We start from the raw sequence: 16,408 nt of genomic DNA on the forward strand, positions 1-16,408 counted from the left end.
AATGATTTTTTTGATCTCACCCTGCTTCACTATCCTTAATACCACTGGCAACCATTTATTCAAATACTGGGAGGATATAAACAGAGATGAACAGCATAAAGAAGCCCACACAGAAGTAATCAATGCAGACCTCAGAAATAATCTGCAGCATAAAGGCAGAGGGCCACACACTGAACAATGATGAGAAAACAAAATATTCAATAGCTACTCATTAAGCAAATACCATCCATCCTCGCAGTAAATGAGTCTGTGGAAAAAAACTAGGCTGTAATCACAAAATTAAAGACTGTCTCATAATGTATATGCATAGGGAAATTAAAGCTGCCAGAGTAAGGCTGCCTGTGTATTCCCTAACTTTGGCTGTTTGACTTCGCAGCTTTAATAATCTACTTCTAAAGCAGTTTTGGGTGTAGAATATCTAAATTTCCAAAGTATTTGTACACAAATTTGTTACAGCCCTCTGATTGCTAGTGGGATGCCAGCACAGCCCCTCCTGCCATGCAAGCTGGGTGCTGCTGTGCTTGCAAAGCTGTCAGGAAAACACAGCAAGACGAGAGCAGCGTTATGTGGGACGGTGGTGCTCTCTGCTGGGCAAGCAGCAGCATGACAGGCACTCAGCACTAAGGCCAAGCTGCTCGAATCCCAGCTCCACGGAGATGACCTGCTCACGGCCCAAACGGTGGCCCAACACTCAGGGAGTCTACGTGTAGACTAAATCCTCGGTCAGCAAACATTACAAAACACACCCATTCTGCATTTCACGCGAATCAGGCAGAGATTCAGCCCGACTATCCCTTAAGATGTCATTTCCATGGTAGGAGGTGTTTGCAGCTGTTTACTTGTAGATACACTGACGTTAAACACAGGGAAACTTAAGAAAATGAACTTTCCTTTTATCACTGGAAAAAAGTAGTCTCATGCTTGCATAATTTAAAGAATCTTTTAGGTTACAATTGTGTTCTGGAAAACAGATAATGACATACTGCAAGTCTGAGCACATGTTCTGTGTAATTTAAAACTAGCTTAAATTTTATCATAGAATCTTATCATAGAATGGCCTGGGTTGGAAGGGACCTCAAGGATCGTGAAGCTCCAAACCCCCATCACAGGCAGGGCCACCAACCTCCACATTTCATAGCAGCCCAGGCTGCCCAAGGCCCCATCCAACCTGGCCTTGAACACCTCCAGGGATGGACGGGGCATCACAGCCTCTCTGGGCAGCTGTTCCAGCACCTCACCACTCTCACAGCACACAACTTCCCCCTGACATTCAACTTAAATCACCCCTCCCTCAACTTCAAACCATTCCCCCTTGTCCTGCTGTTATCTGCCCTTTCAAAGAGTTGAGTTTTACCAGGCAAGCTATCTATTTTTTCATTTCATAGAATCCCAGAATGGCCTGGGTTGCAAAGGCCCACAATGCTCATCCAGTCCCAACCCCTGCTGTGTGCAGGTCGCCAGCCAGCAGCCCAGGCTGCCCAGAGCCACATCCAGCCTGGCCTTGAATGCCTGCAGGGATGGGGCATCCACAGCCTCCTTGGGCATTTCTTATAGCTTGGGTAGGGGGCAAAGGAAATCACTGTCAAGAGGACCAAACCACTCTTTTCTAACGAGCCCAATATATCTCAGATGATTTCTTCCCCACACAGCCCTAACTGATTAAGCATGAGAGAGTGAGGGATTCTGATAATTGCTGCTGAAACAAACAAAAAAAATCCAGTATCAGAAAACGCACTGTTAGCACAGGACTGCACAAAGTCAGGGCACACACCAAATCAACACACTGCTCCAAGTGTAAGTTGCCTGTAAGCTTTTCTTTTTCTCATGCAGATCAGAACTCCGATATGACTGGATAGCAGAGTGAAAATGTGACTGAGTCATCCTTGCAGCTGATTTTCCAAAGCTGCTGTGTGAACCAAATAACTGCACTCACACTGCATTTTACCTACGAGCAACACATGACAGAGGCTGACAGAGCTCAGAACAGAGGATCTGAACAGGGTTGGAATGAAGATAAGAAAGTCAGATTGGCAAACAATCACAAGAAGCACTCTATGGAGCAACTCAAACACAGAGCAGCAATCTAGAAAGGATAGAATTTGGCTCAATTCTAGGATATTTCATCAAATCTTAATGCTTGTGACACTGCTGCATTCTGAGTAAGTGTAAGCAAGCTGTCACTGGAGAATGCTGCACTGTACAACTCAGAAAGCAGAAGAGTGGTCTCATTTCAACTCTTGGTCCCAGTACACTCCCATGGTACTAAAACTACATGCAGACACACTGGTGAGGTGCTGCTATCTGACCTCTCAATTTGTACAAGCAGAAAATACTTGTTAACTTGTTAATAATCTAAATACACACCAATATAAATACACACCAAACTCAAAATTTGAGTTTAAAATACGCATATGAAGAGCCTAGTTCTTCCTGATAAAAGGGAATAGAATCACAACTACTATTCTCCTTTTGGGACACTACTGGAACTAGCTGAACCTTCATCCATGTAACAGGCAATGGTAAAATATTTGACAAAGTCAAATCAAGCAGAAAACAAATCTTGAGTTGAAATGAGAACATGAGAGAGGTTTTAGGACAGAAAGAGAGCTGTAAAACATGTTTCCCTGAAATACCTCATACTCTCCACTACCAGAGACAAAGCACAAAACCAGAGAGACCTGGCATCCAATCTGCTAATTGCAGAGACTCAGTAAACTGCAAAGATGCCACCCTGAAATAAAGAAGAGCTGAGACTGACTTGCTCTCCACTTGAGAATAAAGCGGGTGACATCACACAATCACAGGGAATGGAAGGGACCTCTGGAGATCACTAAGTCCAACCTCCCTCTAAAGCAGTTCCTTACAGCAGGTTGCACAGGGAAGCATCCAGGCAGGGTTCTGACTGTCACCAGAGACTCCACAGAATCACAGAATGGCCCAGGTTGGAAGGGACCTCAAGGATCACGAATCTCCAACCCCCCTCCCACAGGCAGGGCCACCAGCCTCCCCATTTATACTAGACCAGGTTCTTCTCATGTTCAGAGAACACTGTGCCAGCGAATACTGCAGAAATACTTTTAAAGAAAAGGAAAGAAAGCAATGGAAACGCCTCAAAAACATCTCTGTAGTCACAAAGGGAATTCCCAACAACTTTTTTTAAAGGAATGCCACTGACAGACCTGAATGATGTGCAAATAAATAACACATAATGAGAATTAAAATAGAAAAGCAGGTGCAGAAGCGTGCAAACAGAACAAAGTGACACTGACCTCAAGCCTCTTTTCAAGTGACTCTATCCTGTCTTTTTTGCTGGCCAAGTTGGCTCTTGTGTAGCGACTCTGTCCAGGCAGATACAACACTTGGCTGTAACATTCTTCCCACACCTGGTTATAAGCCTCACTTGAGAGCTCTCCATGCCCCATTCCTTGCTTCACCACTTCCATTTCTTGTGCCAGTAGATCCTGTGCCTGTTGGAAATGATGAGAAATAAACTAATTACAAAACACAGGTAGGAGAAAAAAATTCTAGGGATTCTGAGGTTCCCAGATAAAAATTTCTTGACTACACAGCAGTCTTCAAGGGAAGTAACAGACAACTGAATTCCTCTTGCATTCAAAACAAACCAGAGAAAGCACTCAGAGAATGTTTCCAGTGAAACAATCTGACATAGGCAGGGCAGTGAGATTCTTGATCTAGCTGCATTTTCCACCTTTTATTTCTCCTGCTAAGAAATTTTTGAGTATAAGTTTTCATTTAACAGCAATTTGAAGTACATGCTGTTCAGTGTTTCTCATTTTAGTCTGTTGATTGATTAGTCAGATGCAGTCAAGGAGATGGGTTTGAAATCTGCACATTTATCCATAAATTCACTTTGAAGTAATGAGATTTAGGTGAAGATGTAACAGCTGTTGTCAGAATGCAAGTTGCAGATAGCAGGAATCAGCTTAAAACAGATGATTTGGTGGCACGTGATTTTACCTTTATTTTTATCATCACCCCTCTAAGCATTTGGTAAAAGGTTACTGGCACAAGTATACAGGTGAAGTTCTTTGAAAGAGCTAACCACAGCACTGTGTGTCTAAACACCTTGTTACTTGGCAGCAAATGCAACATCTGTAGCTGCTTCCATAAAAGAGCCAAACTGGAACCCCTGGCTCAGGACTATTTAGCTTGGAATTACAATGCAAAAGACAACAGAACACCCAGACAGCCTCCTCGTTTCACCCAGTGGCAGCCTGCTCTGCTTATTCAGCACTCTAAGCAGGTATGCTTTGAAGATCAGTTGCCACAGCAGGCTCTGCTCCAGCACAGCATTGTTGGATTAGGCATGAGAAGCGTAACTGGATAATTCTACTGCTCCATGTGGTAAGCAGGCTATCAATGTCATATTCAGTCTGTACTAAGAGATCACCCAATTCAGCACAGGCTTGACTCCACCTTTTACTACAAGATTACAGAACTGTGACATAAAATGACCACAGGTCAGTGGTAATTAGGCTGTGTAATTCTCACCTTCTTGAGATCCTCTTTGGAGAACTTCTCATAAGGGTTTTGTTCCAAGTAAGCCATATGTTCTGCATTGTTGGTTCCAAATCCTGGGCCTTTCCCCTTCTTACCAGCAGGCTGTTCTCCAAACGGGTGGTGTAAAAGGTCAAAATGAAGCATTGTAATCATCTCTTTCTTTATTAGCTCTTCACTTCTCTGCAAATCTGTTAGAGGTGGCTCTACATTCACAGGTCTCAATACTGTTTCATTAACCTGCATAAGAATAAACAGGTTCACAAACATTGCACGTTACATTCTATCTGAACAAGATTTCTTTTCATCAGTTAAATCAAATAGACTTGGTGCTAAAAACCCTTGCTGTATGACACAGATCCAGCAACCAGAATCCAGTCATATTTTCAGCTGTGCATACGAAAAACCTCTTGATATTTTCACTGTGAAAAGCTGAGTTCAGCATACTAAAGAAAGGATTTTATTCTTTCACTGTATACTTAAATGCATTTCTTCCTTTAACAATTAAAAACCTTTTTTTTTTTTCCCTTGAAAATGAATGTTATTTTCACTTACTTCTGAGGGTCTTGGTAGATTTTTCTGAACAGCTTTGTGCATTCTCTTCAGCTCCTTGGCTCTCTCTGCATCTCGGAGAGCCTACACAGACATGCTAAAGGTTACTTCAGCTACTGCAATAAAATCAAATGCTTCCTACAGATACATGTGATAGAAACACCAATTGATTACTGCAGCAAAGATTCCATAAAGAACAAAGACCTCATGTTACGAACCCAGAGCCAAGTAAGAGCTCACACATTATGTGATGACATCATAATTAATATCCACTCATGTTAATGAGTAAGAAATTAAGAGGATAGCAATCCTAACATGCCTTTTCAAGCCATCACGTTTTCCTTCATCCCGAAAAGAGTTCTTTACCAATTTCTCAACATTAAGTTTTAATTCTACTGTAACTGTCCAGACAGAAAATCACAGAATCATAGAATCCTTAGAGTTGGAAGGGACTTTTAAAGGTCTTCCAGCCCAAATGCCCTGCAATGCACAGGGACACCACAGCTACATCAGTTTGCCCAGGGCCTGATCCAGCCTTGCCCTAAAAGTCTCCAGGGATGAGGCATCCACCACATCTCCAGGCAACCTGTGCCAGTGCCTCACCACCCACACTGCAAAAGACTTCTTCCTTATATCCAGTCTAAATCTACCCTCCTTAAGCTTGAAATCTGCCATTAAGAGAGATTTTTAAATCTGTAGCCAACACTCTCTGTCCCCCTCTATGACATACACAGTATTTTTCCCTACGTTCCACTTTCTACATATAAAGGATACACTTAAAATGAAAATACTGGCTATTACAGCTATCTAATTAGCAGAACAGAGGTTTAAAGCTACTATTTCCTACAGGCTTCTTTAACTCTGAAACAACAACAAGGATCTAGTCACAATTTCTCTGTCTGGATAATCCTGTAGTAATCTCCTATAAACTGACCAACTCACTGCACAGTTACTTCTTTATTTTCTACCAGTCTGCCTGAATTTGAATGCACCTCTTAGGTCTTCCAAAGAATAACTTTTAACCTTGAGTGTAACCTGACACTGAAAAAAGCACTATAATCACATGCTTAATTTTAAGCACGTACCTCTGCTGAAAAATGTTTTTAATGATATGTTTCACCCTGAGGGAACAAAAGAAGACTATCATAAAAGAAAAGGAGCACCACATAGCATTAACTGGGTAGGAAAATGATTCAGAGTGAAAACTGACTATGCCTGCATGTGTGTGTTCACTCTGATGGCAGGTAGAAAGCAAGCACATTTGAGCCTCTTATTCCACAGAAGCTGTACAACTTCCACTAAACGTGTATGAAACTATGAGAAACATACAAGGACCACACTGTATTTTAAGGAAAAGACACTCTGCATTACATATCTACCTGCTTGCGGGCTTCTATATCAGCAGTATCTTCTACAAAGGCTTCATCTACTTCAGGTTCCTCAAGTTCTTTCTCTGCATTTTCGGGTAGAACGATCTCAAAGTCATTCTTTGGAGCAGGAAGGGCCATGAGCCCCAGGCGAAGGTGTTCACGAGATTCTCTCTCCTGTTGGAAGAGTGGTAAGATATGTTTCTGAATTCAGGCACTGATGAAGAGTATGACAGAATTCCATTCATCTGCATCAAAGGACATCAACAACACACAAGTACTACACAAAGCCAATAAAACCTGAATTTTTGAGGTCTGACAGAAGAGACATGCTACCAAACCAAGCTAGCCTACAAAACACTACCCAGAATGTATCCACATAAATGCTCTCTGATGCTAAAAGCAACATAGAGGTTTCTTAAAGACAGCTAACAGTCTCCCAACAAGCTGAAATATACTGAAATATACAGCATGGCATCTTCACCTTCCAGCAGTGTCAGAACAAGTGCAGAGATTCACAAAAATGCCTTTTAAGAAACTGAAAATAATGTGAAAATGCATTCCCTCTCACTCATTTGTAAGCCTAACTTTATTTTTTTTTCATTGCTGTTGATCCCAGCTTTGTGGATCGTTGTACTGAAAGAAAATGGAAACAAACACCACCAGATCTGGAAGTTCATCAAGAACCCAAAGTCCCAGCACTCCTTTTAACAGCAAAAGGCTTTACTTCAAACAGACTAAAACAGAACCAAAATACGTACAAGGATATCAAATAAGCGTTGTTTTCAAGCAATGATGAAACTCCAATATCTAAGTTATTTTATGAGATGAACATACCAAATACTTGAGATGGATATTCTAAGCTACGCCAAAAAGAACAATCATCAACAGCTCTTGTAGGAGACATCCAAAGTTATGGTTAAGGCTGCACAATCAGCCACATAAAAAGAGTTCCCAAGGTGCCACCTGTTAATTAAAAGCTCTTTTTATACCAAGACTAATTGGCAGGGCACCTCTGGCACAGTCTGCAGGAATAGAAACATCTGTTGCCCAAGACAAGAGTCTGGATGGCATTCAGATCACTGGACATCTCCACAGTGCTACTAATGGCAAAAACTCCTCTAGCTCAATGCTGCTAATGGGACAGATCAAAAGGTCCTGTAGGAGAACTGGCAAGTGAGGATGATGGAGGATTTGAGGGCTGAGCATAACTGCAAGAAAACTGAATGCTTCTTTAAGGTACATTTCCTGCTCAGCTTCACAGATTCAAGTAGTACTGAAACTTAACTATATCTTCTTTGATGAATAATTCTGGAGTGCTTTCACTAGGTGCAAGCAAAGCTGTTTTAATCAGAAAAAAATCTGTTTTTTTAAATGAATTATTGATGTTATGACAGTACAAAGATTTGAGTTTACCAGGTGATGAGCACCAACAAGCAGCAGAAATAACAGTTTACATAAAATAAAGTTCTGTTTAGAAGGCAACAAATTTAAAACCCCGATAGTTCACAGAGCATTTAACTTCAATTCTTACCATCTGTTTTGCATAAGATGGGTCACTGTAATCTGCCATGCCCTCTTCTGGGTTGATGTTCAATTTATCACGCAGCGGAGTTCTACCAGGAGTTGTACCAGCCACAGGTTTAGGAGTCAGCCCTCCACGAGGAGTTAAGCCTTCTTGTCCTTGGGAAGGTGTTCTGGAGGAAGTGCAAATACAATTCTGTTTTGTTTTCCCCAAAGAACACAACTTTCCAACGTCTGAGCACCACAAGAAGTTACACGACACAACTGATCAATTCAATCTATCAATTCAACTTGAATCAATTGAATCTATCAATTCAACTGATCAATTCGTGTGTATGGCCACGAGGCAGTGAAAACCTCAGATGCAATCAGAAGAAAAATCTATCAAGGTGTAACCAAAGACCTGTTAAGCTGAAACCCAAACACATCATCACATTAAGAGAAGTTTCAGGAACTACATCAACCCCCTGTTGCAGCCATTGGGAAGAGATCATTCCTGTCAAATATCCTGTTGTAATTAGGATTTAAATGCTGCCTCTCATTTCCCTGCCACCTGGGGCAAGTCATTCACTCTGAGCTCCTACAGTGTAACAGCTGTCCCATCTTATAACGTAAGGGATTACTCTGATAGTGCTGCTTCCCTCTCACTGCTAATTCATGGATAACTGTATCACATAAATTACTTTTAGGCGTACAAGGTTAGGAAAAATGAATTATGTCTTAAATTCCATGGGCCTTACTTGCTTTTCTTCTAGATTATTCCAATAACCTCCTACCTGAAAAATTACAGGATATACAGATGTGGCCTTGGATAGGCACAAGTTTTCTCTTGCCTATTTAGGATGAGATTTCATGTGGTGATGGTAACAGTTTAAAAACAAAAATAAAATGTGATAAGGAGCTGTTAAAGAAGCAGAAAAAACCATCTTCATGTTTTCAAATGGTGATAGGAGGATGGCTGGCTAGATGATCTTGACCATTCTTTCCAACCAAATCACAGTTCTATGAAATGAATGTTTCATATTATATATATATATACTTACTTGATTATGCTAGCAGAAAAAGCTTTATGCTAACTTTATGCTAACTAGAAAAAAATATTTCTAGGTAATTATATTATATATATATATACATATATATAATTATATTATATATATTATATATAACTATATTATATATAATAGGATTCTTTTTCAGCTGTCTCAGTTCCACCCACATTATAAGAGTCAATGTTACAACATAATTCTTAGAACTAGGACCTGACAAAATAAAATCTAATGGAGGGCACAACCTCTCAAGGTACTGGATTTTTACACTAACATTGAACTTTTATCAAGAAACCAAGCTGATACAAAGCTGTCATATTTACCTGAGTAAACCTGAACTTCAGAAGCTGAAAAAACAAAGCAATACCCCCATACCTCAGAAAATACAAGTATTTTTAATATACAATGACCCAAACGAACATCCAGATCCCCCCAGGACATTTCTAGTCATTCTACACCTCACTTACTCCAACAGATCATTCGTGTAGATTCATTAAAAGTACAGCGCTTTTGCATACAGCTTTTAAGAAAACAGAACTGCTTTTGAAAAGCTGCCATAAAGGTCCCTTTTACTTCATTCTCTACTTCTACTGGCACGATACAAGTCAAAATAGAACTTAGGTTGAAAAATTTGACAGACAAAATGTACCAAGCATATTATTTTTTAGCTCTATGGTATTTGGCTCTTGTGAGATATATATTTATTCAGGACCCACTCTCAGAGTTAAACCAACAAGCCCACACTATTTAGATTGGCAATATAAGAAATATTTAATTTTGGATTTATATGGCTTATAAAATATTTACCCCAGCTTTTCAAAAATTCCAAATGGATTTGGCTAAAGGACCTCCCACCTTCAGCTCAGAGCTAATGCTTTGGAAAAGCTAGAATCCACATATGGAATGACATGCCACCTTACTACTAATGCTCTGCTATTGCTTTTTGTATTGCTATTGTATTGTATTACAGTACAATTTATATTGCTGTAGAGTACAGAACACCTTATCCTGGACCAAACATGACTGAGTTTGGAGCAGCTCTCCTATGAGGAACGGTTGAGGGAACTGGGTTTGTTCAGCTTGGAGAAGAGAAGGCTGTGGGGTGACCTCATGGTGGCCTTCAGTGCTTGAAGGGAGTGGATAAACAGGAGGGGGAACAGCTGTTTGTGAGGGTGGATGGTGATGGGACAAGGGGAATGGTTTTAAAGTGAGACAGGGGAGGTTTAGGTTGGATATGAGGAGGAAGTTTTTCCCCCAGAGGGTGGTGAGGCAGTGGCACAGGTTGCCCAAGGAGGCTGTGGATGCCCCATCCCTGCAGGCATTCAAGGCCAGGCTGGATGTGGCTCTGGGCAGCCTGGGCTGCTGGTTGGCGACCTGCACACAGCAGGGGGTTGGAGCTGGATGAGCACTGTGGGCTTTTGCAACCCAGGCCATTCTAGGATTCTATGTGTCCCACACAGTAGAAATAGCAATGAAGACAACGTGGCTGAGTTTGCAAAAACCAGAAAATGAAAAAGTTGTTCAATATATGCTTGAAACAAAAGAGAGCTGAAATTCATTTCGAAGTGCTGATCTGTCTCTTCACACAGACACCCACTTCCCCACCCCATCACATAGGTGCTCAGCCAAGCACCCACTGGAAGAAGAGTTTGCTTTACCTGAATGGTGTGGAAAGCACAGTATTTGGAGTCTGAACAACCTGCCTCTGCGGGGTTACCCCTGAGAAGTCACTTTCATGCAGGGGGGTGTTAAGACCTCCTTTCAACGGCGTATCCACATTTGTGAGAGCCATAAGATTCTGTGCTTCCTGTAAACCACACAACACACAGTATGTTACTGAGACCTGGAGGGTCACACTCTACTATGTATGTTTAACAGGTTCACTAGCAGTAAGAATAACTGAAGTTATTTGAATATCCAATCAAACTGTATAAAATGTTTAGCACTTCTATTACACCAGTACACTGGATATTAACAAACCATTACGTTCTGCAGAAAGGCATTTTAATTTTGGCTTGCTAGACTCCATACATTTAAAAGATTCATCAGTCATCTTAAAGATCCTAAAGATTCCACAAGAAATATCACACTGATACCCTGAAAATTCACATCAATGAAGGCCTAAGGCCATCCAAACTGCACTTCAAAGACATTTCCCCACCACACTTCTAACTTTGCCTGTCACCATAAAGAATTAAGGCATTCAAAAAATAAGCTGAGGTAAAGAAACTACTGCATATAGCAGAAAATAGTTTGATAATCCTTATCTTAAGTGTTTTTAAGCAAATAAAGTGCTAGGAAAATATTCCTGAATTGTTTCCATTAATTCTGGTTAACTCAAGGGGGAAAAAAGTGAATACAAAAACTAAGTTGTAAAAAAAATAAAGGAAATGGTTTAAATGATGTGAACATCATGCCTATTTTTGATACTTGCTTACACAGAGAGAAATTACACGAGACACCAGGAAAATGGTTAACGGTTAATGGCTGTTTGTGAGGGTGGATGGTGATGGGACAAGGGGAATGGTTTTATAGTGAGACAGGGGAGGTTTAGGTTGGATATGAGGAGGAAGTTTTTCCCACAGAGGGTGGTGAGGCACTGGCACAGGTTGCCCAAGGAGGCTGTGGATGCCCCATCCCTGCAGGCATTCAAGGCCAGGCTGGATGTGGCTCTGGGCAGCCTGGGCTGCTGGTTGGCGACCTGCACACAGCAGGGGGTTGGGACTGGAGGAGTGCTGTGGGCCTTTGCAACCCAGGCCATTCTAGGATTAATGCTAAACATGGTAACAGCTGATCAGACAGGGGAAGATCTGCACCCACGCCTTTCATTGCATCCTGCAGGGTGTGTACCAGCTCAAACCCCAATATCACATGTCTATGGAATGCTCTGATGCTACTTGCCCTTTTATTTAGCTGACCACTGCAAAAGTGTAATCCGTGCATTTAAACTGTACCTGCAGGATCCTGTCTTGTGCTGCTGGAGTTTTGGGAGTCCTCAGAGCTATGCTGCTGTTGGTCACACTATATTCAGACAGAAGAGTGCTGGAGGCTGAGTTTGTAATTCCAGATTCCTCAGCAGTCTGGCGTGCAATCTCACTTGCCTGGCCTACTTTAACAACTTCTTCAAGCTCTATATCAGATATCTTTGAAAGGAAAACAACAAAACAAAGCATTATCTTTAGAAAAACAAAATCCGTATTGCATGTCAGGAGGTATTCCCCATTTGTTTTAATAACACCCTCACACCATTACTTCCTTCCCAGATATGCATTGCATTAGGGCTACATGCATGCTGAAACCAATTGAGAAAAAGTCATGTTTCTAAAATACCACTGTCACAAGGCACATCCCATCCCCCTGATGCAAAAGGCTCAAATACACAACGATGAAATTTATCTCCTTCAGACATTTTCCACCAAGTCGACTTTAAAAATCAGTCCAAGTACAATGTCCTTAGGTAAACCTATTGCTTCTGGTCTACGTATGCCTTCCAGCAAAGAGAGAATCTCAAGGCATAGTAAGACAAATATGACTGCTAGACTAATTTGACAGAAGTGGAATTGTTGATTGGCTTTGGCCTTTTAAGTGGTTTACTGAGCAATGTACTGTGTCCAGGTCTGGGGCCCCCAATAAAAAAAGGCAGGGAGCTGTTGGAGAGGGTCCAGAGGAGGGCCACAAAGATGATCAGAGGGCTGGAGCACCTCCTCTACGAAGACAGGCTGAGGGAGCTGGGCTTGTTCAGCATGGAGGAGAGAAGGCTGCGGTGTGACCTCATTGCAGCCTGCAGTACCTAAAGGGAGCCTACAGACAGGAGGGGAGTCAGCTCTTGGAAAGAAATTATCTGAGATATATTGGGATCATTAGAAAAGGGTGGTTTGGTCCTTTTCACAGTGATTTCCTCTGGCCCCTAACCAAACAATAAGAAATGCCCAAGGAGGTTGTGGATGACGCCCCATCCCTGCACGCATTCAAGGCCAGGCTGGATGTGGCTCTGGGCAGCCTGGGCTGCTGGTTGGTAACCCTGCACATAGCAGGGAGTTGGAAGTGGATGAGCATTGTTGGCCTTTGCAACCCAGGCCATTCTGGGATTCTATGAAATGAAAAACATATAGCTTGCTTGGTAAACTCAACTCTTCGAAAAGGTAGATAACAGCAGGACAAGGGGAAATGGTTTGAAGTTGAGGGAGGGAAGATTGAGGTTGGATGTCAGGGGGAAGTTCTTTGCTATGACCTCTCATGAGTGGTGAGGTGCTGAAACAGCTGCCCAGAGAGGCTGTGATGCCCCGTCCATCCCAGGAGGTGTTCAAGGCCAGGTTGGATGGGGCCCTGGGCAGCCTGGGCTGCTGTGAAATGGGGAGGTTGGTGGCCCTGCATGGCACAGGGGGGTTGGAGCTTTGTGATCCTTGAGGTCCCTTCCAACCAGGGCCATTCCACGATTCTATGATTCAATGCACTGTTTACCTGAGGTGCTGGAAGCACTAGTTTACTTCTTTTTTTTGTAAACTCTGACACCCCGCTGGTCTGCAGAATAGCTGAAGGCAAGTCTGATTCTTTCTTTCGTTTCATGTGTTGTTTGTCCTTTTTGCGCTCTCTCCCCTCCCTTTCGCTGTTATTACAGACAAAAGAATCGTTTTAGAGCAGCTACAAAATAACACCAAAAACAAAGCTCTACTCTAACAAAATAGGCTGAAATGAAGCATGAGTCACGAGGAATTAAATGATTTGTGTAGAAGTGATTAGATACGGTCTACAGACCCTGCAGCAGAACCTCCAAGAAAGCAGCATAATGCTTCTACATTACAAAATTAGGCAGCAGGTGGTTGGTTGTTTCAGCTATCATCACTGAAGCAAGACAAAATGTCAGTGCAAGAACTGAGCTAGTTATAAAGTGGATGGGAACAGTCCCTGTTCCTCCAGCAGCAGCCGAAGGAAGAACATTTCCTGTGGGACATGGGAACTATGTTTCCTTTAGTGCTTAATAAATACGGTATATTTTTCCAAACATCAATAGATTCAGGCTGTGAAAGTGTAATTCAGTAATCCGTGGCAGTTGGAACCTCCTAACAGATCCACTGAACTAAGAACCATACAGAAAGGATTAATTACATCACAAGCTAAGAAGCTGAACTGTATGTAGTACTGAACCTATTCTCTCAGCACAAAGCTCTTGGTAAAAGTGACAAGGAATGTAACTGAACAATTAGATACGTGTCACATGGCTTCTGCTGAAGATGTGCATTTAATCACTTACTTCAGTCTGTTGGGGCTTGTGTTAGGAAGGCAGGGGATGAAACAAAGCTTTCAAGGAAATTCTACTTAAGATTATTACATCAAAATACTCAGATTGCATCAAAAGTAATATTGCAACAAATAGAAGTTAGTTCTGTCAGCAGCACTAACGTTTGGACTTTGAGAGAGGACTCCAAATACTATGAGACAAAATAAAAAGAGCTTCAAAAGAATCAAGGATTTCCATTTCAAGAGCACAGATGTGTGTAAGAACTTTGATTTTCATGGCAAAAAGGTCAACCAGATATTTTAGAAAGGCAGATGCAGCCTGCACTATGTCTGTCCCGTGGAAAACACAACACCTACACACAGTACTTCAGACATCTCCTGAAACTAGCAAATTTAATTATTTATCACTACTATAATTAAATTATTGTTTATATTTTATTCCTATTTATTTATTAATTATTATATGACTTCTATTTATATGTTTATATATACACACCCGTGTCGATTACATCTGTATTCATGTGCTTTTACAGATGAGCAGATAAATGCTGTTTAAGTACTTGCTTACACACTTATTTTTTATATTTTGTTTGTATCTGATAAATATATGCTCACATATAGTAAATATTATGGTAGAAATGAATTATTTTTAAGTATAAAAAATACATATATACAAGCATATACACATATATAGAAAAATAAACACACGAATGTATACACACGTGGTTTTTGTTTAACTGTTTGTGTTCCAACACACTGCTCCCTCCCAAAGCACAGCACATACTTACGATCTCAATTCTCCATCCAGGTCCTGCTGACGTAGCTTTCTGAAATCTGCATCCAGAATCTGGTAGTTTTCCTCTGATGTATCATAAAAACCAGGCGCAGGCTTCTTTTCAAACGGGATTTCTGCATTGTAATCCACACCTCTTTTCTTTTTCCTTTTTTTCTGTATCTCAATCCCAGCAGCTCGAAGTTCTCGTCTTTTCTGGAGGGCAGCAAGCCGTCTAAACAGACAGTAATACTGTGTGATCTGTAGTGCCCATCTACAGGTGGCTCCTGGATCCAAAGATCTGGGACTATTTAATCAATTGCTGCATATATTTAGACAACAGGAATTAACTTGTCCTAACTAACTATCAAAATGTCCAATTCTGCAAAGCCTTAAGCCTGTGCCTGAATTTATGCATTCCATATGCCCCAGAGTCCATGAAACGAGTCCCAGTATCTAAAACTAAGCACATACTTACCTAGCTTCTTCCAGCTGCTTCTCCCTTGCTTTTCTTTTAGCCTTTTTTCCCTGCGTATTAGCCAGACGAGCTCTAGCTTCAGACAGCATTTCAAGTTCATCTGCAATAGCACAAATACAGCTATTAATTTTGCTCTTAAGCACAGCAGTAACGAGAGAGAAAAAGCGACATAAAGATTAGCAATCTTTAAAAGCTGAAGGAATCAATGCTGTCACATGATTTCTCATCGCTAAACTTTACTTTTCTCCAAGCTGCTCCAATCTGTTTTCTAAACAGTCAGATGAAACAAAGGTTTCAAGTAAAAATGCCTACCGCTAAGAAGAAACCAATGCAGAAAATCAAAATGCATTTAGAAAGATGCAAGCTGAATGCATGAATGAAATGAAATAACTTCATTTGCAGCTAGATTCAGTAGCACTGTGTTGGTTAACATGTTATGTTTGCATTCAGATCCAAGAGCACCCTACTACTGAACCTCTGACTGTTTACCATTGGTGCATTCATGGCATTCTACTAATGTGCAATTCTTAGCTCCTAACACTGTAAAGTGCCAGGAAAATAAAAGTTGTGCTGTGTTTCAGTGGGAGTGTAACTAGGATGTAAGGAAAAAGATGAATATACAGAAGGAATGATGTCCCCCAACAGAGCACTTGTCAAAGAAATAAAGTGCCAGTCAAGGTGACTAAAAGAAATGAGAAAGTCAGAAACCTACAAAGGAAGAGAAAACGAAAAAAGTTAAACCAACTGATCAGGCACATAATTCAGATAAAACCAAAAAGAAAGAGAAAAAATTGAATCCTCTGAAGGAATTAAAAATAAGACAAAAAAACAGTTCCAGAGTATGGAATTTCTGTAAAAAGGAAAAGCAAAAAAACCAGACAGCTGTCAGAAACAGCAAACAAATTCCTATCTT

The 16,408-nt window shown here is 41.1% G+C and overlaps 1 protein-coding gene across 1 annotated transcript in view; it reads right to left on the bottom strand.

The window, feature by feature from the left end:
* CDC5L (cell division cycle 5 like) overlaps positions 1-16,408 on the bottom strand; it is a 31,386-nt gene that overhangs the window by 10,000 nt on the left and 4,978 nt on the right. Inside the window, exons 5-14 of the mRNA XM_048935328.1 lie at positions 15,496-15,595; positions 15,034-15,252; positions 13,469-13,613; positions 11,962-12,150; positions 10,666-10,814; positions 7,972-8,134; positions 6,450-6,614; positions 5,074-5,154; positions 4,513-4,758; positions 3,270-3,467 (exon numbers count right to left, since the gene is read on the bottom strand). Of these exons, the coding sequence (XP_048791285.1) occupies positions 3,270-3,467; positions 4,513-4,758; positions 5,074-5,154; positions 6,450-6,614; positions 7,972-8,134; positions 10,666-10,814; positions 11,962-12,150; positions 13,469-13,613; positions 15,034-15,252; positions 15,496-15,595 (1,655 nt within the window). The remainder of the gene's footprint in view (positions 1-3,269; positions 3,468-4,512; positions 4,759-5,073; positions 5,155-6,449; positions 6,615-7,971; positions 8,135-10,665; positions 10,815-11,961; positions 12,151-13,468; positions 13,614-15,033; positions 15,253-15,495; positions 15,596-16,408) is intronic.

The sequence above is a fragment of the Lagopus muta genome, chromosome 2, assembly GCF_023343835.1.
Source record: "Lagopus muta isolate bLagMut1 chromosome 2, bLagMut1 primary, whole genome shotgun sequence".
NCBI classification, from domain to species: Eukaryota; Metazoa; Chordata; class Aves; order Galliformes; family Phasianidae; genus Lagopus; species Lagopus muta.